The sequence below is a fragment of the Chiloscyllium punctatum genome, chromosome 14, assembly GCF_047496795.1.
Source record: "Chiloscyllium punctatum isolate Juve2018m chromosome 14, sChiPun1.3, whole genome shotgun sequence".
Taxonomy (NCBI): Eukaryota; Metazoa; Chordata; class Chondrichthyes; order Orectolobiformes; family Hemiscylliidae; genus Chiloscyllium; species Chiloscyllium punctatum.
The window spans coordinates 28245632-28270558 of NC_092752.1; the positions used below are offsets into that span (position 1 = coordinate 28245632).

Consider the following 24927-nt stretch of genomic DNA (forward strand, 5'->3'; position numbering starts at 1 on the left):
ACATGGAATAAATTGCCAGATCCTGGTACAGTTGCAAGATTTAAAAGAAAATTGGATCGTTCCATATATAGGAAAGGTTTAGAGGGCCAAATTCAGGAAAGTGGGATTAGCTTAGAGTGGGAAACTTGGTCGGCGTGGTCAAGTTGGAACAATGTGTCTCTTTCCATGCTGTTTGACTCTATGACTCTGTGAAAGTGATTTTTTATCACCCCCTCACTCTTCGAAATTCTAGGAGAATTATGTCCAGCCTGTCCTCCTAAGTCAATCCACTTATTACAGATATCAGTTTAGTAAAGCTCATTTAGAACCATCTGCAATGCATTTACACCCCTTCTTTAGAAAGAAATGCCACGACTCTTGTAGTACAGTGGTAGTGTCCCTACCCCTGGACTTGGAGGCCTGGCTTCAAGTCCCACCTGCTCTGGACGTGTGTAATAACATCACTGAAGAGGTTGATTAGGAAAAATAGGTTAATAAAATATTTAAGGAGGAACACCAGGACTCTCTTGTGGTGCACTGATAGTGTCCCTACCTCTGAGATAAGAGGCCCTGGTTCAAGTCACACCTATTCCAAAAATGTGGCGTAATATCACTGAACAGGTTGATTAAAACCTCTAAAACAGGAATACCTACATACTAACTCAAGCACAAGAACACCTAAATCCCTCTGAACTTCAGAATTCTGCAGTCATTTTTGGTTTAAATAATACTTTGCTTTTTCATGCCAAAGCTCATATTTTCCCACATTATACTTGACCAACCAGATATTTGCCCATTCACTTAATCTATCTATATCCACCTTCAACATCCTTATATCACAACATACTTTCCTACCCAGCTTGTTGGCTGCAGATGTAGCTACATGCCTTCACTCCCAACATCCAAATCATTGATGTAAATTGTGAAATGCTGAGGCCCCAGCACAGATCCCTGCAGCATCGTGGCAGTCAGATTTAGGCAGTCATTCACAAAAGACCCATTTATGCATTTTATCCTTCAAATCTCCCCAGTCCTCCACTTCCTCCTCCATGTATCTGACCTCCATTTGGGACCTTACTTTAAAAGGGATCTCAATGAGTGGAGGTGAGTGGCTGTGACAAGGAAAACTATCTTTTCTCATTCTTCTTGACCTGTCTACGGTGTTCCATTCATTAGACCACACCACACTCCTACTCCTCTCCACCTTGGCCATCCCACGTTTTATTGTTCCTACATTGCTGACTACGTCATCAACTGCTGAGATCTTAAACTCTGGAATTTCTTGAATATATCTCTCCTCTTCTCTCTCTTCTAAGATGGTCCTTAAAACTGACCTCTTTTGACTCCGCATTTCATAGAATCATAGAGATGTACAGCATGGAAACAGACCCTTCGGTCCAACCCGTCCATGCCGACCAGATATCCCAACCCAACCTAGTCCCATCTGCCAGCACCCAGCCCATATCCCTCCAAACCCTTCTTATTCATATACCCAACCAAATGCATCTTAAATGTTGCAATTTTACCAGCATCCACCAGATCCTCTGGCAGCTCATTCCATACATGTACCACCCACTGCGTGAAAAAGTTGCCCCTTAGTCTCTTTTATATCTTTCCCCTCTCACCGTAAACTTATGCCCTCTAGTTCTGGACTCCCCGACCCCAGGGAAAGGACTTTGTCCATTTATCCTATCCATGCCCCTCATAATTTTGTAAACCTCTATAAGGTCACCCCTCAGCGTCCGACGCTGAAGGGAAAACAGCCCCAGCCTGTTCAGCCTCTCCCTGTAGCTCAGATCCTCCAACCCTGGCAACATCCTTGTAAATCTTTTCTGAAACATTTCAAGTTTCACATCTTTCCGATAGGAAGGAGACCAGAATTGCACGCAATATTCCAACACTGGCCTAACCAATGTCCTGTACAGCCGCAACATGACCTCCCAACTCCTGTACTCAATACTCTGACCAATAAAGGAAAGCATTCCAAATGCCTTCTTCACTATCCTATCTACCTGTGACTCCACTTTCAAGGAGCTATGAACTTGCACTCCAAGGTCTCTCTGTTCAGCAACACTCCCTAGGACTTTACCATAAAATGTATAAGTCCTGCTAAGATTTGCTTTCCAAAAATGCAGCACCTCGCATTTATCGGAATTAAACTCCATCTGCCACTTCTCAGCCCATTGGCCCATTTGGTCCAGATCCTGTTGTAATCTCAGGTAACCCTCTTCGCTGTCCACTACACCTCCAATTTTGGTGGCATCTGCAAACTTACTAACTCTATCTCTTATGCTCGCATCCAAATCATTTATGTAAATGACAAAAAGTAGAGAGCCCAGCACCGATCCTTATGGCACTCCACTGGTCACAGGCCTCCAGTCTGAAAAACAACCCTCCACAACCACTCTCTGTCTTCTACCTTTGAGCTAGTTCTGTATCCAAATGGCTAGTTCTCCCTGTATTCCATGATATCTAACCTTGCTAATCAGTCTCCCATGGGGAACCTTGTTGAACGCCTTCCTGAAGTCCATATAGATCACATCAACTGCTCTGCCCTCACCAATCTTCTTTGTTACTTCCTCAAAAAACTCAATCAAGTTTGTGAGACATGATTTCCCACGCACAAAGCCATGTTGACTATCCCGAATCAGTCCTTGCCTTTCCAAATTCATGTACATCCTGTCCTTCAGGATTCCCTCCAACAACTTACCCACCTCCAAGGTCAGGCTCACTGGTCTATAGTTCCCTGGCTTGTCTTTACTGCCCTTCTTAAACAGTGGCATCACGTTTGCCAACCTCCAGTCTTCCGGCACCTCACCTGTGACTATCGATAATACAAATATCTCAGCAAGAGGCTCAGCAATCACTTTTCTAGCTTCCCACAGAGTTTTCGGGCACACCTGATAAGGTCCTGGGGATTTATCCACTTTTAACTGTTTCATGACATCCAGCAGTTCCTCCTCTGTAATCTGGACATTTTGCAAGATGTCACCATCTATTTCCCTACAGTCTATATCTTCCATATCCTTTTCCACAGTAAATACTGATGCAAAATATTCATTTAGTATCTCCCCCGTTTTCTGTGGCTCTACACAAAGGCCACCTTGCTGATCTTTGAGGGGCCCTATTCTCTCCCTAGTTACCCTTTTGTCCTTAATATATTTGTAAAAACCCTTTGGATTCTCCTTAATTCTATTTGCTAAAGCTATCTCATGGCCCCGTTTTGCCCTCCTGATTTCCCTCTTAAGTATACTCCTACTTTCTTTATACTCTTCTAAGGATTCACTCGATCTATCCTGTCTATACCTGATATATGCTTCCTTCTTTTTCTTAACCAAACCCTCAATTTCTTTAGTCATCCAGCATTCCCTATACCTACCAGCCTTCCCTTTCACCCTGATAGGAATATACTTTCTCCGGATTCTTGTTCTCTCATTTCTGAAGGCTTCCCATTTTCCAGCCGTCCCTTTACCTGCGAACATCTGCCCCCAGTCAGCTTTCCAAAGTTCTTGCCTAATACCGTCAAAATTGGCCTTTCTCCAATTTAGAGCTTCAACTTTTCGATCTGGTCTATCCTTTCCCATCACTATTTTAAAACAAATAGAATTATGGTCGCTGGCCCCAAAGTACTCCCCCACTGACACCTCAGTCACCTGCCCTGCCTTATTTCCCAAGAGTAGGTCAGGTTTTGCACCTTCTCTGGTTGGTACATCCACATATTGAATCAGAAAATGTTCTTGTACACACTTAAGAAATTCCTCTCCATCTAAACCTTTAACACTATGGCAGTCCCAGTAAATGTTTGGAAAGTTAAAATCCCCTACCATAACTACCCTATTATTCTTACAGACAGCTGAGATCTCCTTATAATTTTGTTTCTCAATTTCCCTCTGACTATTGGGGGGTCTATAATACAATCCCAATAAGGTGATCATCCCTTTCTTATTTCTCAGTTCCACCCAAATAACTTCCCTGGATATATTTCTGGGAATATCCTCCCTCAGCACAGCTGTAATGCTATCCCTTATGAAAAATGCCACTCCCCCTCTTCTCTTGCCTCCCTTTCTATCCTTCTTGTAGCATTTGTATCCTGGAACATTCAGCTGCCAGTCCTGCCCATCCCTGAGCCATGTTTCCGTAATTGCTATGATATCCCAGTCCCATGTTACTAACCATGCCCTGAATTCATCTGCCTTCCCTGTTAGGTCCCTTGCATTGAAATAAATGCAGTTTAATTTATTAGTCCTACCTTGTACCTGCCTGCCCTGACTGTTTGACTCACTTCTGTTCTCAGCTGTACCCGTCTCAGATTGATCTCTTTCCTCACTATCTCCCTGGGTCCCACACCCCCCCCCCCCACCTTACTTGTTTAAATCCTCCCAAGCAGCTCTAGCAAATTTCCCTGCCAGTATATTAATCCCCTTCCAATTTAGGTGCAATCTGTCCTTCTTATACAGGTCACTTCTACACCAAAAGAGATTCCAATGATCCAAAAATGTGAATCCTTCTCCCATACACCAGCTCCTCAGCCATACATTCATCTGCTCTATCCTCCTATTCCTGCCTTCACTAGCTTGTAGCACTGGGAGTAATCCAGATATTACTACCCTTGAGGACCTCCTTTTTAAATTTCTGCCTAACTCTCTGTAATCTCCCTTCAGAGTCTCAACCTTTTCCCTTCCAATGTCATTGGTTCCAATGTGGACAATGACCTCCTGCGAGCCCTTCTCCCCCATGAGAACATTCTGCACCCTCTCTGAGACATCCTTGATCCTGGCACCAGGGAAACAACACACCATTCTGCTTTTTCTCTGCTGGCCACAGAAAAATCTGTCTATTTCTCTGACTACAGAATCCCCTTACACAATTGATCTCTTGGAAGCCGACGTACCCCTCGTTTCATTAGAGCCAGTCTCAATACCAGAAACTTGGCTGTTTGTGCTACGTTCCCCTGAGAATCCATCACCCCCTACATTTTCCAAAACAGCATACCTGTTTGAAATGGGTATAACCACAAAAGACTCCTGTTCTAGCTGCCTACCTCTCTTACCCTTCCTGGAGTTAACCCATCTATGTAACTGTATCTGAGACTTTCCTCCCTTCCTATAACTGCCATCCATCACATACTGTTGCTGTTGCAAATTCCTCATCGCTTCTAACTGTCTCTCCAACCGATCCACTCGATCTGATAAGATTCGCATCCAACAGCATTTATGGCAGATATAATCCGCAGTAACCCTTAAACTCTCTTTAAACTCCCACATCTGACAAGAAGTACATATCACTGCAAAGGCCATTTTTGCTCCTTCACAATCTACAGACCAGAAAATAACACCGTCTTACTCCTCTACAAACACTGCCCTTGGTTAAGTTAATAGCTATGGCTGAAATTTTAAGTTTAATCAAGAGACTTATTTCCAAAAACATATAATCAAGAAAGAATCCACTATACTCACTACTGCAGCCTCTCTCGGACAGACTTAAAACAACAATTAACTTATCTGATTCTGTGCTGCGAACTTCGTCCAATAGTTCCTCCAAGATTAGTTGTGAATTTCACTGTTTGTTAATTTTCCCAGATGCCCACCGATGTCCCAGCGATACACGAATTCAAACAGAAATGGCAGTAACTGTGCAGGTTCTCTCTCTCTCTCTCCCTCTTCTCTGTTATCCATAGATTCCCCACAGGGTGGAAACAGGCCCTTCAGCCCAACAAGTCCACACTGACCCTCCGAAGAGTAACCACCAGACCCATCTCCCTACCCTATTACTCTACATTTACCCCTGACTAATTTACCTAACCTGCACATCTTTGGACTGTGGGAGGAAACCGGAGCACCTGGAGGATACCTACGCAGAGACAGAGAAAATGTGCAAATTCTACATAGATAGATGCCCGAGGCAGGAGTCGAACCTGGTTCCCTGGCATTGTGAGGTAGCAGTGCCCTTATGACATCCCTTAACGTGATACAGTGTCAAATTGTGTTTGATAACACTTGTGCCAAGTACCTTGGGATGTTCTACTATGTTAGAGATTGAACACAAACATAAGTTGCTTTTTTTATAGATGGAAAAGTAGTTTGTCACCCTACATTGTTGATGCACCCCAAAAAAAGCAGTGTTCTGAGAGCTAAGGCTGAATTTCTCTTTTCCTGCCTCTTTCTGGTGTATTACCCTGACTCAGAGTACTTAGGTCCTTAATCTATTGTAAGGGCAATCTATGAGCATAACAGCTTTCTCATTTTCTTTCTTTCTTTCCTTTGTATAGGCTACAACTGAAGAGAAACCTAATCTCACATGCAATTCTTTGAAGTTTTACTTTTTGTAAACAAAACATTAGATCATTCATGTTTAATCTGACACTATATCTTCCACTCAGCAGGCACCCTGCCTCTATTCCTGATGAAGGACTTTTGCCCGAAACAGTGATTTTCCTGCTCCTCGAATGCTGCCTGACCTGCTGTGCTTTTCCAGCACCACTCTAATCTAGACTCTGGTTTCCAGCATCTGCAGTCCTTGTTTTTACCTATATCTTAGACCTGTCATACCAACCAAATGTGTAAGTAACACTAAATTGCTCCAATCCCCATGTGCCAAGTGATAGATACAATTACTGACAACAAACTGAAGTTGAGACCAATGCACCAAGTACATAAAGACCTGAAGAGGTTGAAAATAAGAAAGTAACTTACGCTTTGGTTGCCATTCCTTCGCTGTCCATTCACCCTTTGGGCGACCCATTATCGCCGCAACTCTCTCAGTGTACCTGGCTTTGTCCTTGTGGAGAACTTTATATGTCTACATTAACATAAGACAATATTAAATAAATATTTTGAAATGCATTAACATAGGAGGTCTCTCCCATAAACCTCCATATCATTCTAATGGAAGTCATTTATATCTGTCCTCTTTGGGTGTTCTCAGCCCATACCACCACACCCTGCTGGGAGACCAGAAAGTTAATCTGCAAGTGGGTCCTTTCTAGCATTGCTCTGTAACAATCTGGGTGGGTTGCTCTTCAGAGGGTTGGTGTGGATTTGTTGGGCCGAACGGCTTATTCCCACACTGTAGGGAATCTAAACTGCCTATTTGGACATTTCAGATTGTGTTTCAAGTCAACAATCTCTAAATTTCTCTTTCAATGGGGAGCAACACACCATCGTTCTACACCCGAAGCGCAATGCAGCACTTGGTGCACAGAGAATCTTGTTTGTGAATCCATAATGCTACACATGCTCAAAGTCACCAATTCAGCAGAGACTTGGATCATAATAGACAAGTGAACCACGCAACAAGATGAAATGCTCAAACTCTACAAGAGATAGTGATGAGTGGATGGACTAAAGGCATCAAGGACACTCCTATGGTCACCTGAGCATATTGATCATGGGAGGTGAATGGACAGTCCAGGATGGCCTATTGTACAAAGGAAACTGAGGCATTATCCCAAAGCAGTTTAAAGGAGAGATGCTAAAGTACATTAATACAAGTAACCAAGACGTCAAGTCTGAGAAGGACTAAAGAAGAAGCCCACTGGCCCAACATAAGCAATGAGATCAAGGACCACATCAGTCAGTGCTGTGCTTGTCATGTGTATCAAGCTAAGCAAGTTAAACAGCAATGATGACAGATGACATCCAGGACGAAGCTGTGAGTAGATGACTTCAATCTCGCAGGAACTGATTATCTTGTCAACTTGGGCCCTACTACTGAACACATTCATCATGATTTACATTCACATGTCTCAAGGTTTGCGTATTACTGCAGTTTTTTTTCTCTGTCTTCAGAGAGATTTAAAGTGGGATACACTTTGAAACAATCTCTCCTCAACAGTGGTACAAGCACAGCTACTCGTCCTTTCTCTGCCTTGTTAATTAAATCTGTTGCAAACTTGTAGATTTGCCACTGAGTAGAAAGTTCTTTTTATTACACCTTCCATTTCCACCAGCCCTGGGTCAGTAACATTTGCAGCCATTGTGCCCTACCTACTGACTTCACTGTAGGCTGCTTTTTTGTTCCTTTTCAGTGTTTTTTTTTAGCAGAATTCAGCAACTCTGAGCACTTCTGTGTTCATCTTTTAATAGTTGTACTTCTCTACAGTGCTTGAACAGTCAATCTCAGCTCCACTTGGGCACCAAACAATGAACTCACAGGGCAACAGTCTGACTTCTAACGTGTCTTTAGTGAAATGGCTGTTAAGGTGGGTACCTGCAGTCAATAGTTCTTGGTAGAGGTCACATGACTTCAGCAGGTCAGGAGGCACATTAGATCAATAATGCATTTCTATCCTAAACACACAACTTGCAGCTCAGGAAGAAGGATGACCTCATGTTAAAAGTAGAAGACCATCCTCTTATAGGTCATTTATATGGAAATATAGTTAATGAAACAGAGTCTTACATAAACACTTGCTCCTGCAATCACAGCACCGACCATTAGTGTGTACAGCATGCTCTCACTTGATGATCCTGGAGGACCACCAGAAGACATCTGGCGAATGGATGCTGCAAAGGAATGCAAAGTCATCAGTGTAAGAACCAGATACAGCTGAATTTAGACCTCATCATTGATGTCAACAGTGATGGGACAATTTGGCTAAAAATGATCAAAAATCACAAACGCTGGCATTTCTATATTAGATTTGTGGGTGGCACGGTAGCACAGTGGTTAGCACTGCTGCTTCACAGCGCCAGAGACCGGGGTTCAATTCCCACCTTGGGCGACTGTCTGTGTGGAGTTTGCACATTCTCCCCATGTCTGTGTGGATTTCCTCTGGGTGCTCTGGTTTCCTCCCACAGTCCAAAAGATGTGCAGGTTAGGTGTATTGGCCATACTAAATTGCCCGTAGTGTTAGGTGTAGGGGAATGGGTCTGGGTGGGTTGCTTTTCGTAGGGTCGGTGTGGACTTGTTGGGCCGAAGGGCCTGTTTCTACACTGTAAGTAATCTAATCTAATCTAATTAGATGATTTACAGAGTGGAAACAGGCCCTTCGGCCCAACAAGTCCACACCAACCCTCCGAAGAGCAACCCACCCAGACCCATTCCCCTACATTTACCCCTTCACCTTACACTATGGGCAATGTAGCATGGCCAATTCACCTAATCTGCACATCTTTAGACTGTGGGAGGAAACCAGAGCACCTAGAGGAAACCACGCAGACATGGGGAGAATGTGCAAACTCCACACAGACAGTTGCCTGAGGCGGGAATTGAACCTGGGTCTCTGGCGCTGTGAGGCAGCAGTGGTAACCACTGTGCCATCATGCCGCCCACTCCCACTGTGCTGCCCACTCTGTATGTATATTCCCAACATGTATATCAGATATTGTTTGTTATTATATATTTAACAGAGATTCATAATGCATGGTCTTCATTACCTGAACACGACCATGCATAGTCTTATAACAGAACTGCAGGCTGAAGTCCTCGGCCAGAAACAGAGTAGATAGCCCTGCTGTCAAACAGCCACCATCAGATTAGTGGAGCAGCAGGTTGGATCAGAATAATTGCATTATGACTGCATCCAGGGTGACAGGTATTTACCAGAAAAAGTGCCAGCCATGGTCAGCACCAACTGCACAGTGAGTGAGTGATAAGCTTTGCAGTTTCAGTCGTTACCATTAGATGCAACATCTCCTAAGCTATATATGCTGTGATGACAGTCTGCTGTGTGAAAAACTCCACAAAGTCACACAAATACATGCTCCTCCAGAACAATTAAGTCTTGTTGTACAGAGCCTGATGCCCAAATGCAACACAAAGAATTGTTAGCTATGTCATCAGTTTGAAAACATCTAGTCATGGAGAATTAAAGTCACCTTCACTGCCTCTGGCAATGCCATCCTTTAGATTTAGATTACTTACAGTGTGGAAACAGGCCCTTCGGCCCAACAAGTCCACACCGCCCCACCGAAGCGCAACCCACCCATACCCCTACATCTACCCCTTACCTAACACTACCGGCAATTTAGCATGGCCAATTCACCTGACCGGCACATCTTTGGACTGTGGGAGGAAACGGGAGCACCCGGAGGAAACCCACGCAGACACGGGGAGAATGTGCAAACTCCACACAGTCAGTCGCCTGAGGCGGGAATTGAACCCAGGTCTCTGGCGCTGTGAGGCAGCAGTGCTAACCACTGTGCCACTGTGCCTTGGTTTGCTCTGCAGTGCGAATGGCAGCTGTTCACCCCATAGTGATTTGTTGTAGCTGAATGCATGGTTTCTGGCAGCCCTGAGGTGGATCAGGCCAATTCAGAGAGCCCTTCAACCTATCTTACAGCTTCTATAAGCAGCTTGTCTTCTTTGTACCCTCTCCATCTGATGCTGCAGCCCAAGGGTGACTGCAACGAAAGGCCTGTTGATTGGGAGTAAGTCATGTGGTCAGGGTCTTACAGTTGGAATCAATGTCTTCCTCACATTCAGTTCCACTTCATGTAGATCACACCAATTGAAATCAACTCCTCCAAACATGTAGCATTTCCACAAACTCAGCAAGACCCAGTAGCTGGAACAGCCTCAGATACTCAAATGATGAGCAGTGACTTTGAGCTACAAATATCGCTTAACTTCTGATAATCAAACTCCTGATATTCAGGGTGAGAAGATTGATGAACTGTGGAGAAGAGACTGACCAGAAATAGGAATAAATAGGACTGGCAGTGGGAAAGCTAGAGGCTAACAGTGGGAATGTGAGAGAATAGATGCAGGAAAGAGCAAGTATGGTAGCAGAGATAAATGGGTCTGGCAATGGAAAACAGTGAGGGCGGCAGCAGGAATGCAAGAGACCGGCTAGGGGTGAGTGTGAGACTGGCACCGGGAAAGCATAAAACTAGCAGCAGGAAAGAGAGGGTCTGGCAGCAGGAAAGAGAGGGTCTAGCAGCAGGAAAGAGAGAATCTAGCAGCAGGAAAGAGAGGGTTTATCAGCAGGAAAGAGAGGGTCCGGTAGGAAGAAAGAGTTGGTCTAGTAGGAGGAAAAAGAGGGTCTAGAAACAGGAAAGAGAGGATCTAGCAGCAGGAAAGAGAGGATCTAGCAGCAGGAAAGAGAGGGTTTATCAGCAGGAAAGAGAGGGTCTGGTAGGAGGAAAGAGAGGGTATAGTAGGAAGAAAGAGAGGATCGAGTAGGAGGAAAGAGAGGGTCTAGTCAGAGGAAAGAGAGGGTCATGCAGCAGGAAAGAGAGGATCTAGCAGCAGGAAAGAGAGGGTCTAGCAGCAGGAAAGAGATGGTCTAGCAGCAGGAAAGAGAGGGTCTAGCAGCAGGAAAGAGTGGGTCTAGCAGCAGGAAAGAGAGGATCTAGCAGCAGGAAAGAGAGGGTCTAGCAGCAGGAAAGAGTGGGTCTAGCAGCAGGAAAGAGAGGGTCTAGCAGCAGGAAAGAGAGGGTCTAGCAGCAGGAAAGAGAGGATCTAGCAGCAGGAAAGAGAGGGTCTAGCAGCAGGAAAGAGTGGGTCTAGCAGCAGGAAAGAGAGGATCTAGCAGCAGGAAAGAGAGAGTCTAGCAGCAGGAAAGAGATGGTCTAGCAGCAGGAAAGAGAGGGTCTAGCAGCAGGAAAGAGAGAGTCTAGCAGCAGGAAAGAGATGGTCTAGCAGCAGGAAAGAGAGGGTCTAGCAGCAGGAAAGAGAGAGTCTAGCAGCAGGAAAGAGAGGGTCTAGCAGCAGGAAAGAGAGGATCTAGCAGCAGGAAAGAGAGGGTCTAGCAGCAGGAAAGAGAGGATCTAGCAGCAGGAAAGAGAGGATCTAGCAGCAGGAAAGAGAGGATCTAGCAGCAGGAAAGAGAGGGTCTAGCAGCAGGAAAGAAAGGGTCTGTTAGGAGGAAAGTGAGGGTCTAGCAGCAGGAAAGAAAGGGTCTGTTAGGAGGAAAGTGAGGGTCTAGCAGCAGGAAAGAGAGGATCTAGGAGGAGGAAAGAGAGAGTCTAGTCGGAGGAAAGAGAGGGTCATGCAGCAGGAAACAGAGGATCTAGTAGGAGGAAAGAGAGGGTCTGGTAGGAGGAAAGAGAGGGTCTAGCAGCAGGAAAGAGAGGGTCTGGTAGGAGGAAAGAGAGGGTCTGGTAGGAGGAAAGAGAGGGTCTAGCAGCAGGAAAGAGAGAGTCTAGCAGCAGGAAAGAGAGAGTCTAGCAGCAGGAAAGCATAAAACCGACAGTGGGAAAGTACAAAGAGACCAGAAGCAGTAAAAAAGCTTGGAGCTGTACGTAAATAATCAGATGTTTAAAAATGTTAATACTTTTAATGAGAAAAAAAAAGCTAAATTATTCAACCGTTGTTTTTATTTTTACAAAAGCTATATTTGCACTAATAAGGTGTATGAATAATGAGTAAGGATTATTAGCAGTAGTGAGATTTATTGATATTGAGGTTGAATATTATTATTGGTAAAGCTGTTTGCTATTGGTAAGCTGGACTGGCATTAATAGGGTTTACTATAGTAACTGGGTTTCAATTAATAAATAGCATACCGGCAGGCCGTCCCAGCCTCCAGAGTCCACATCCTGTGCAATGTGGCTAATCTGGGCTGTTCCCATGTCCTGGATAACCATCTGTGCAGCAAGTGTCATGACTTTGAGCTTTGGGTTTCATACCATGAGCAGCAGCTGGCGTCACAGCAGTGCTTCTGTGAGGCTGAATGCTCTGTATATAGCACATTTATAAATATGGTCACCTCGGGGTTTAAGACCCCATACAGTGAGAGAGGAAATGTGTGACCACTGCAAGTCAAATAAAAACTGACAGATATTACAGGAGCTCACAAACAAAAACAAAAGTTACTGGAAATGCTCGGCAGGTCTGGCATCATCCATGGAGAGAAATCAAAGTTAACATTTCGGGTCTGGTGACCCTTTCTCAGTCCAGCGGTTTCCTGAGTGAATCCCATTATCAGCCCATCATTCATTTCTGAATTCTGATGAGACTGATTTTTTAATTGCAAGAATATACTTTATTCACAAAAAAAACTTTATCTACATTCACATGTACTAAAGTAGTTACAGAAGCACAATCACCTGATGAAAGAGCGGCATTCCGAAAGCTAGTGCTTTCAAATAAACCTGTTGGACTATAACCTGGTGTTTTGTGACCTTTAACCTTGTCCACACCAGTCGAACACTGGCACCTCTAAGTCACAGAGTCATACAGCACGGACACAGACCATTTGATCCAACTCATCTGCACTAACCAGACATCCTAATCTGAGCTAGTCCCATTTATTAGTATTTGGCCCACATCCCTCTAAACTCTTCTTATTTACATACCCATCCAGATGCCTTTTAAATGTTGTAATTGTTAGGTACAGTTGTTGCATATCAAGAAAAACATTGGAAATTCATATTCTCTGCAGTTGCGTTTCTTAGTCATGCAGGACACTATTTACATCCATTGAGGCAACAAGAGGGTCTAATGACTGACCAGACCCATATTAAACATTGGCAGAAAGGCCTGAGGCAGTGATATAATTTTGATGAGACTGATTGGGAGTGCAGCCAAACCTAAGTCCATGGTATCACAGCTGGATCAACTACACAAGGGTTCAAATAAGTCCTGTAGAGTTATAGTGATAGATGATGCAATAGTTCAGAGAACAGATTGATGTTCTTGGTCGCAGGATGGTGTGTTCCCTTCCTGGTGTCAAGGTCAAGGATGTCACTCAGCAGCTGAACACCCTGAGGGAAAACAGCGAACATCCAGCAGTTACGGTCCATTTTGGAACCAATGTCATAGGATGATCAATGGATATCCTGCAGTCAGAATTTAGGGAGCTTGGTAGAAAATTAACAAGGAGGAGCTCAAAAGTAGTAACCTCTGAATTACTGTCAGTGCCACGAGCAAGTGAGTTTGAAAACCTCGGAGATTGGGACAGATGAATCAGCGGCCAGAAATGCTGATGCAGGAGGGAGGGCTTTACATTCTTCGGACATTTGGACAGGCTTTGTGTGGGAAAGGACCTGAACAGCTTGAGTGGTTTTTCACCCAAACAGGGCCAATAGAGGGTCGATTATAACACAACTGATGATTTGTTGAATAAAGACATCCAGGCGGTATTTGATACTACATCACACTTGTAAGCATAGCTGGTGCAAACTCGTAACAAATGTGCAGGTGCAGAAAGACCAGGGTGTGTGTCTATTAGTCATTAAAGGCTGCAGGACTGGTGGAGTCAGCAGTTAATAAAGCATACAATATCCTAGGTTTTATAAATGCAGACATAAAGTACAAAATCATGAGGTTATGATAAACTTGCATAAAACATCAGTTCAGCCTCAGCTAAGGCACAGTGTCCAGTTCTGGAAGCCACATTTTTGGAAGGATGTAAGGACATTGGAGAGAGAGTGTAGGAAAGGTTTACAATTAGAGGGAGATTGTGGTGACAACAGGCATGGTGGAAGCCTTTACAGACAAGCAGACACTGTGTCGGGGAGAGGGAGGGAGGGAGGGGGGAGGCTAGAGGGCATCAACTGGAAAATTAAAATTTTCTGGCTTTGTTCTGAAATCATTTGGCTGTATCTGCTGAGATACTTTGCTGAATCAGTGATAGACCAGCGAGAAGATTGTGTCCCTCTCCCCTCCCCCGCCACCAATTTTATAAGTTTCTATTTTGTTCTATACATTTCCTTTGATTACTAGACTTTATTTTTTGTTACAGTATCCCTCCCGGCTATCTAACTTGTTTAACTTTTCTTGAAAAGAACAAATGTTTATGAGAATTGATCATGGGAGGAGGAATTTCAGTGATGTGGATACATTGGAGAAGTCAGAAATGCTTTAACTGGAGGAGAATACTGAAAGGAAATATGGGTGAAGTATTTAAAGTTATGGTCTGCACAGAATAAATTAGGTGAAAATGTTCCCAATCATCTAAAGTAATTTAAAGTAATTAGTAAGAGAAGCAAAAATAATATGGGGGAAAAAACGCTTTCATGCAACATGTTATCAGGATCTGGAGTGCACTGCCTGAGGCAAGTTCAATTCAGTCATTTAAAGACGGAGTTAGATGGTCAACTGATGTGTAATGTGCAAGGTACTTGGAGATTCAATGCAGACACCTTGGGCCGAATGGCCTCCTGCGCTGTAAACATGCTGTGACTGAGGAAGCAACAACACACTGGACAGTCCTCATCCGGACATCGGGGTTATCTGCTTCTCTCTCTCCATTTTACCAAACATTGCAAAGGCCGGTCAATGAACGCACGGGAACTTTCATTCATTTTCAACTCGACACCAATGACGACCCAGGAGGGAACAAAATACTCGCAGGCAAAACTTCCAAGTCAGCCCTGTACAGGGATTTTAAAAGAGCTTGCTCATTGGTGGCGGGGGAGGGGAGAGGGACACAATCTCCTCTCTGGTCTATCGCTGATTCAGCAAAGTATCTCAGCAGATGCAGCCAAATGATTTCAGAACAAAGCCACGAAAACACACGCGAGTGTGGAACCAGTCTGATCTGCTCCCGATACATATGTTTAACAAAAACACGCCCGCCCTCTCTACGCCTCCAAGAGCCACTGCCGTGTGGTGAACGAGGATCAGCCTTTTGACACGGGAAAGTGACCTTGGGTTTTTTTTTCCCCTCCTGGAGGACAGTGAGTTCACTGCAGTTTGACCGATCCAACAATATCCGTGCCCCATTATCGCACAGAAAAGCAGAACTCCGATCCTTTCAAGCATAAAAAAAATCCACCGCAAATCGTTGACACATTTACAGAGGGGTGGCGGGATGTTTGTGCTTCCGCAGCAATGAATGAGATACTGATCGCCCTCTCCTCCTATCGTTTCGTTTTAATCTCGTGCCTTTCAGAATTCACGCAAGCCCCTGCACTTACCATTTCTGTACACGTTCCTGATTAATAAGGAGGGGGGCGGGATCCTTGCCAAGGGCACTAGGCTGTGCCAGGCGATTCTGCAGAGATACATGGTGTGCTCGCTTGCCGCTGCACGTCAGTCTGGGCAGCTAATGGAGGTGGGAGGATGACTGCAGATGGAAAACAGGGAGATCCCGTCGGTCTGCCCACCTCTGCCTGAGCGTCACGTCCACCGCAAACGCACAGTCGGAGAAGACAGCGTGACCGGAGTGGGGCGGGGGGTGAAGGGGTTCAATCCTGCCGTGTGGCTGCAGCGTTTAACAGGTCACGCAAAAACAATAGTCTGAATAATTATTAAGCAACCATAGAAAAACATCCCAGACTGCCACAGCGTGCTGGAACCACACCGGCTGTTTACAGACACACACAGCAAACATTACAGCCGCATACTTGAGAAGGGGTCCAGCGTTTCTCTGCTTATTATAGATATGGCCCGCGTTTTGTGCAGCTGATCGGCCGCTACACGTCGTATTTTCTAAGTAAAACTTGTTCTGATTCTCTAACCGTAACACTTTTTTATTGTAGCCAGCCACTTTCAAGGACGTGGATTCCCACGTTTTCGTCTTCGCTGGCTCTACCACGGAGCCTTGTGTTAAACTTGTTCGTGTCGAGAAGATGGTGCTGGAAAAGCACAGCAGGTCTGGCAGCATCAGAGGAGGCGGAAAATCCACGTTTCGGGACAAAATCCTGAATCGAAATGTCTATTCTCCTGCTCCTCGGACCTGACCTGTCTGACCTGCTGTGTTTTTCCAGCACCTGCAGTACTTCGTTTCGCCGAGTTGATTTTAAACTTGTTCGCGATCATGTACGTACTTCAATCGCTGATACCGGCAAATCTTGGTAGCCTCGTTCATAATTTACCAGTCGACGATACTACTGTTGTGTCAACCTCCTGAGGCTCACAAAATTCACATTGGGGAAACCAGCAAATAATAAACACAAAAACATTGGCTTTCACGTCAAACTTCATGACCTGTCACAATGTTCAGGTATGTACTTTAATGCGAACCTGGAATGTTGGCAGGAAATTTGGCGATGTGGTGGGAAGGGGAAAGAAGGATCACAGTCAAGGTCAACCAACCAGACATTCACAACCAGGAGATGATTTGGAGATGCCGGTGTTGGACTGGGGTGTACAAAGTTAAAAATCACACAACACCAGGTTATGGTCCAACAGGTTTAATTGGAAGCACACTAGCTTTCGGAGCGACGCTCCTTCATCAGGTCCTGATCCAGACCTGAAAGCTAGTGTGCTTCCAATTAAACCTGTTGGACTATAACCTGGTGTTGTGTGATTTTTAACTTTGTATACCCCAGTCCAACACCGGCATCTCCAAATCATGACTACTATCTACACCTTTTTTTTTAAGTTGCACTCTCCGGTTAGCTGTTAACAATGGTGATAGCTAGACAATATGTTGAAGGTGTTGGCCCCCTGTGTTCTCTGTCTATGCCATGATGTTTAGACTGATTCTAATCTAAAAAGTGAGATAACAGAGTTTTACATAAATTCATGCAGTTTTTGAGCTCAGAGTTCTACATGAATGCATGCAGTTTTTGAGCAAAGTACAATGTAACCCTGAAAGTACAAATTCACTCCACAAAATATTTGTGTGCATGTGGGTCTTTGTCTGTGTGTGTGTGTGTCTGTCTGTCTGGGGTGGGGATTGTGAGTGTGAGAAAGTGTGTGTGTGTGTGTATGTGTGTAGTGAGTTCAGAGTGTCTTAAGTCTGTGAGGGGGTGCATGTGTGAGTGTGGGAGTGTGTGTGTCTATAAGGGTGTGTGTGGGTGTCTGTGTGCGCGTCTGTGTGTACCTGTGTCTGTGTGTATGTGAGAGTGTGTGTGTGTGTAGGAATATTTGTGTGTGTGTGTATAGTGCAATGGTGATCACCTGTAGTGTGACATGAACCCAAGGTCCCAGTTGAGGCCCTCCCTATGGGTACCGAACTTAGCTATCAGCCTCTGCTCGGCCACTTTTCTCTGCTGCCTGTCCCGAAGTCCACCTTGAAGGATGGTCACCTGAAGGTCCGAGGCTGAATGTCCTGGACCACTGAAGTGTTCCCCAACTGGGAGGGAACCCTCCTGTCTGTTGATTGTTGTGTGGTGCCCATTCATCCGTTGTCGTAGCCTTTGCTCGGTTTCCCCAATGTACCATGCCTCCGGGCATCCTTGCCTGCAACGTATAAGATAGACAACGTTGTCTCAGTCACATGAGTACCTGCCATGTACAAGGTAGGAGGTGTTCCCACGTGTAATAGTGGTATCTATGTCCACAATCTGACACGTCTTGCAGTGTCCACCGTGACAGGGTTGTATGGAGTTGTCCTGAGAGCCAGGCAGTTTGCTACGAACAATGATCTGTTTGAGGTTTGGCGGTTGTTTAAAGGCAAGTAGTGGAGGTGTGGGGAAGGTCTTGGTGAGGTGCTCATCCTCACCGATAATGTGTTGCAGGTCACAAAGAACATGGCGTAATTTTTCAGCTGCTGGGAAGTACTGAACAATGAAGGGTACCCTGTCGGTTGCAGCACGTGTCTGTCTCCTGAGGAGATCATTACGGTTCCTTGCTGTGGCACGTCGGAACTGGCGGTCGATGAGTTGAGCATCGTACCCCGTTCTTGTGAAGGCAACCTTGAGTACTTCCAGGTGTCCATCACATTCCTCCTCGTCTGAGCAGATCCGGTGTATGCGTAGGGCTTGTCCATAGGGAATGGCTGTTTTAATATGTTTTGGGTGGAAGCTGGAGAAGTGTAGCATTGTGAGGTTGTCTGTGGGTTTGCAGTAGAGTGTGGCACTGAGATGTCCATCCTTGATGGAGACGCATGTGTCCAAGAATGAGACAGATAGTAAAGAGTAGCCCGTGGTGAGTTTGATGGTGGGATGAAACTTGTTGATATCACTGTGTAGTTTTATCAGTGACTCCTCGCCATGGGTCCAGAGGAAGAAAATGTCATCAATGTACCTGGTGTACAATGTTGGTTGGAGATCCTGCATAGAGAAAAAGTCTTGGTCGAACCTGTGCATAAAAATGTTGGCATATTGGGGTGCAAATTTGGTCCCCATGGCTGTTCCGTGTGTCTGGATGAAGAACTGGTTGTCAAAGGTGAAGACGTTGTGATCGAGGATAAAGCGGATGAGTTGTAGGATGGTGTTTGGAGACTGGCAGTTGTTAGTGTTGAGTACTGAGGCTGTTGCCGCAATGCCATCATTGTGGGGGATGCTGGTGTAGAGTGTGGAAACGTCCATTGTGATGAGGAATGTTCCTGGTTCGACTGGTCCATGGATGCTGAGTTTCTGTAAGAAATCCGTAGTGTCGCGACAGAAGCTGGAGATCCCCTGTACAATAGGTTTTAAGATGCCTTCCACATAGCCAGAGAGATTCTCACATAGGGTCCCATTGCCCGACACGATGGGACGTCCCGGTGTATTGGCTTTGTGTTCCTTTGGAAGGCAGTAGAAGTCGCCTACACAAGAAGTACGTGGGACGAGGACGCGTAGGGAACTCTGAAGGACTGGATCCAAAGTTCTGATCAGTGTGTTTAATTCTCAGGTGTGTTCTTTGGTCGGATCAGCTGGTAGTTGCCTGTAGTGTTCCTGGTTGTTCAGTTGTCGGCACACTTCCTTGCAGTCATCTGTTCTATTCTGAATGACAATGGCTCCTCCTTTATCTGCTGGTTTGATGACAATGTTGTGATTGGTTTTGAGAGCCTGGATGGCATTGCGTTGTGAACAGGTGATGTTTTGCTCTACCTTGTGGGTATGGCTGATGAATCTGGCATTTATATATTTCCTGACAGTTGAGCATACATGTCAAGCCCAGGGCAGCGACCCTCCGGTGGAGTCCATGTTGACACCGTCTCATAGACAGAGAACACAGGGGGCCAACACCTTCAACATATTGTCCAGCTATCACCATTGTTAACAGCTAACCCGAGAATGCAACTTTAAAATAAAGGTTTTGTGATTTACACATGAAAGAAATGAAACTATCATTGTATTCTAACAGATGAAAGGCTTAACAGACAATCAATTCTTCAATGTATAATTTCAGTTACATCACACTGTAAATTTTTGCTATAAATTCTGTGTTACGATTGAGCTCTCCACTATCACCTGATGAAGGAGCGTCGCTCCGAAAGCTAGTGTGCTTCCAATTAAACCTGTTGGACTATAACCTGGTGTTGTGTGATTTTTAACTGAATATACCATGCATTCGTCTGCTATTACATCCATTAGAATAGTCTCTAACATCTTCCTTATAACAGTGGCTAAGCTAACTGTCAAAGTTACCAGTTTTGCTTCCATCCCTTCTTAAATAAAGCTGTTACATTGACAGTTTTCCAATCCTCCAGAATGCACGGTGGCTCAGAGGTTAGTACGACTGCCTCACAGCACCAAGTTCGATTCCAGCCTCAGGCGACTGTCTGTATGGAGTTTGCACATTCTCTCCGTATCTGTGTGGATTTCCTCCCACATTCTAAAGACATGCAGGTCAGATGAATTAGCTATGCCAAATTGCCCATAGTGCATCATTCAGAGGGAAATGGGTCTGGGTGGGTTAGTCTTCGGAGGGTAGGTGTGAACTTGTTGGGCCGAAGGACCTGTTTCCACACTGTAGGGAATCTAATCTAATAATTCTCAAAAGGTTACTACCAACGCATCTACTTTCTCTGTAGTTACTTCCTTTTATCCCCGAGAATACATCTAATCAGGTCCAGAGGACTTATCGGTCTTTAGCCCCAATAGTTTCTCCAGTATTTTTTTCTCTGGTAACAGTTATTGCATTTATTCTATCCCTTTTGCCCTTTGATTATTTTATATTTTTGGAATGCCAATAATGTCTTCTACTGTGAAGACTGGTGTAAAGTAGCTATTCAATTCTGCCATTTTCTGATTTCTCTCCTATTTTCCCCAGTATTGTTTCCTAAAATGTTTATGCCTCTAACTCGATGTCGCCCTCCGGGCCCGTCCATCACTGCCCCCTCTGATCTATCACCTTCTCCCTCACCTTCATCCACCTATCGCTTTCTCAGCTAACTCCCCCCCAACCCCACCCCTTCTACTTATCTCTCAGCCCTGACCCACAAGCCTCATTCCTGATGAAGGGCTTATGCCCAAAACGGCAATTCTCATTCTCCTTGGATATACCCCACTCCTGGCATCTTTCCCTGCCACTGCAGGAAGTGCAAAACCTGCACCCACCCACTCCCCTCACCTCTGTCCAAGGGCCCAAGGGATCCTTCCACATCCATCAGAAATTCACCTGTACCTCTACCAATGTCATCCACTGCATCCCTTGCACCTAGTGTAGTCACCTCTGCATCGGGGAGACAGGACACCTTCTTGCTGATTGTTTCAAAGAACATCTCTGGGATACCTGCACCCATCAACCCCCACCACCCCGTGGCTGAACACTTCAACTCCACCTCCCACTCCGTCAAGGACATGCAGGTCCTGGGTCTCCTCCACCACCAAACTGTTACCACCCAATGCCAACCTACTGCATTCCCAGTTACCTTCCCCCAAACCCCACCTGCTCCCATCTATCTCTCAGCCCTGACCCACAAGGCTTATGCCTGAAATATCAATTCTCCTTCTCCTCAGATGCTGCATGACCTGCTGTGCTTTTCCATCACCACACTCTCGATTCCGAAAGCAAAAGGATATGGCAGAATTACAGCAACATGGATAATGATATCGAGGGTGGGACACCAGTGTGTGAAAGCAGAGAAAAATAGCAGCAAATAGGGTCAAAAGGAGAAAAAATAGGAACAAAGACAAAATTAATGGCTCTTTATTTATGTGCAGATCATATTCGGAATAAAATAAATGAATCAAAAGCACAAATAGATATTAATGGGTATGCTCTTTTAACCATGAAAGGGACAAGGAAATGTATGGTGAGAATTAAATATTGAGCAGCATGTGTCTTTTAGAAAAGGCCAACAGGAAGGAATAGTTGGTTGGGTAGCTTTGTTAGTATGGGATGGAATAAGTACAATAGCAAGAAATGATCTTAGAGTGGAAAATGTAGAATCGAAATGAGTGGAAGTAAGAAATAACAAGGTAAAGAAGTCACTAGTAGGTGTAGTCTATAGGCCCCTTACCAGTAACCATACAGTAGGACAGAGAATAAATCAAGATTTAACGGAGACATATAAAAAAGGAAACACATTAATCATGGGTGACTTTAACCTTTATGTAAATTGGCAAAAGTTAATGTGGCAGAAGTAGCCATGGGGCAGAATTCATGGAGTGTGTTTGGGATTCTTTGCTAGAACTGTAGGGGTTCTAACTAACCTTTAGGCTATTTCAGATCTGCTGATATATAATGTGGCAGGTTTAGATTTAGCTGCAAAAATGGTTGAGGAATACAGAGGAACCTTGATTACCCAAACAACATGGGCGGTGAGTATTTTGTTCAGATAATCAAATGCTTGGATAATCGAATGCTGGATAATAGTTTACCAAGCATCATGACCGTATGATATTCTTTGGATAACCCAAAATTCGGATAATAGAGGTTCCTCTGTAATTGCAGATAGAGCATGTTTAAGAAAATAGTTCACAGCTCACAATAAAAATGCATCTCACTGAGAAAGAAGAATGCTGGGAAGGTAAGAAGCTAACCATTCTTAGCCAGGGAAGTAAGAATCAAAGTCATAGTGTGCAACAGATGCAGTAGGTGACATTGGTAGAGGTACAGGTAAATTTCTGATGGATGTGGAAGGATCCATTGGGACCTTGGACACAGGTGAGAGAAATGGTGTGGGTGGTTATTGCACATCTGCAGTGGCAGGGAAAGGTGCCAGTGCACTTCCTGTGGTGCTTTGTAAGACTTAATTTCCTATCTACCAAACTTTCCCCACCTCTAATTAGTTTAAAGTCCTCTCTGCAGCCCTGTTTACTTGTTTCACCAGGGCACTGGTCCCAGTATGGTTTAAGTGAAGCATTATGTACTGAAACAGCTTCCTTGTACCCCAATATTGGTGCCAGTGGCTGATAAACTGATTCCACTCACACCAATCTTTGGGCCATATATTTAAGACTTTGACTTTATTTACCCATGACAGTTTGCTCATGGATCAGGTAAGTCATTATGTTGAAGATTGTGGCTTTTTAATTGCGCTTCCAACTGTTCAAATTCTTTTAGCAGAAACTCCTTTCAAGTCTGACTAATGTTACTTGTACCAATGTGAATGATGGCTAGATTGCTACTCTTTATTTCCTTTTGACATAAATCCTTTTCTTTTGTCAAGCATACTTTTATATAGAATAAACCAACAGCTCTTGCCTATTTTCTGAAAGACATCTCATTTTTCTCAAAGTTGGTGTTTTATAAAATAGAGATTATTTAATGTTTTCAATTATTTTGTATCAATATCAAGGAAAACTGAAGCCATGATCATAAGCCCAATTAGTTTTTGAATTTCCAAAAGGGATGCAATTTAAGCTAAAATCTATGAAATTCTGCTCTGTTGCTCAGTATCATGGCACATAATTCACTTATATTTGCTTACCTATCTTTTTAGATAACATTAAAAAATTTCCATACTGCAATAATACTAGTATTGTAATGTACTAATTTTATCCCAATTGGTCATTTTAAAATACAAATGAAATCATTAGTCAATTTCATCAGGAACTTCACTGTAGGAATCAAGACCAAGACCAAGGTATTTGAATTATTATAGAGATGTACATTGATTTGTATGTGTAAAGTCTTTCAACAATGCCATCCTTCTGTAAGGACTCTACTGTTAGCTGATCTCAGAAAAGGCAGTAGTTAGAGTGCTGTAATTGGTCTCATGACCTCCTTTCTGAGAAAGAAAGAAAGAAAGAAAGAAAGAAAGAAAGAAAAATCAGCCTGTCATTTCTGCTGGAAGGTGCAGCTGGGTAGACATCATGGAAGCAGGTCATTCAGCCCATCGAGTCCACACCAACGCTCTGAAGAGCGAACCAACCAGTTCCACCTTGCCCCTTACCATATCCCTATAACTCTACATTAACCATGGCTAATCCACCTAGCTTGTACGTCCCTGGACACTGTGGGAAAACTTACCATTGCTCATCCACCTAGCCTGCACATCTTTGGACTGTGGGAGGAAACCAGAGCACCTGGAGGAAACCCACACAGATATGGGGAGATGTGCAAACTCCACACAGGCAGTTGCTCAAGAATGAAATCAAAACCAAGTCCCTAGCAGTCCAAGCTACCATCAAGTGCATCAGGTAATCATCGAATCAAACCAAGCTGTGATGGCCACATTGTCATTCTTCAGATGAGACAAAGTAATGGACAAAGTAAATGATGCCAAAAAAAAAATTAAGGTAAAGTTGCTTGCCATTGTCCCATGGGGCTGCTCTCATTACAGAGACATGACTGGTGGTGGTTTAAGCTGAGGGTCACCATGCCTCATGCCAAAGTGGTTGAGAAGAAGAGTCCTTCATGGCAACATCAGTCACTGCGGGAATCAAACCCACACTATTGATATCGCTCTGTGCTCACACTGGCCATCCAGCCAACTGAGCTAATATTAAAAATTAGTGGCCTTCAACCATATCAAGTCCAGTCTCCAAGAGGAGAAAGCTTGGCACGTTCATCTCGTGATACTTGATAGCCAAGCATTGAGCATAAAGGTCAAAATAAAATTCTCCCCAGTCCCCAAAACAAATAAATGCACAATTAGGGCCATCCAGCATTATAAGAAAATTCTTCATCTTGTGTTGCATGCGGTGGTCGTGGGTGCTACAGCTGGTCGTGCCATACGATTAGATTATGTACAGTGTGGAAACGTGCCCTTCGGCCCAACTAGTTCACACTGAACCTCCAAAGAGCAACCCATTCTCCTACATTTACCCCTTCACCCAACACTACAGGCAATTTAGCACGGCCAATTCACCTAACCCAGACATTTTTGGACTGTGGTAGGAAACCGGAGCACCCGGAAGAAACCCACGCATACATGGGGAGAATGTGCAAACTCCACACAGACAGTTGCCGGAGGTGGGAATTGAACCCAGGTCTCTGGCACTGTGTGGCAGCTGTGCTCACCCCTGTGCCTTAACAAAACTTGTCAAGTTTCATCTTGTAATATACAGCACC

At 44.4% G+C, this 24927-nt stretch overlaps 1 protein-coding gene across 2 annotated transcripts in view; it reads right to left on the reverse strand.

Annotated features, from left to right (window-relative positions):
• mgarpa (mitochondria localized glutamic acid rich protein a) overlaps nt 1–16012 on the reverse strand; it is a 67407-nt gene extending 51395 nt beyond the window's left edge. The window contains exons 1-3 of one of the 2 annotated variants that reach the window (XM_072584089.1): nt 15786–16012; nt 8380–8483; nt 6672–6777 (exon numbers count right to left, since the gene is read on the reverse strand). In XM_072584089.1, the coding sequence (XP_072440190.1) occupies nt 6672–6777; nt 8380–8483; nt 15786–15876 (301 nt within the window). In that variant the 5' untranslated portion in view covers nt 15877–16012. The remainder of the gene's footprint in view (nt 1–6671; nt 6778–8379; nt 8484–15785) is intronic. The other variant, XM_072584088.1, reaches the window with a different exon arrangement.
• Nucleotides 16013–24927: the final 8915 nt, after the last annotated feature.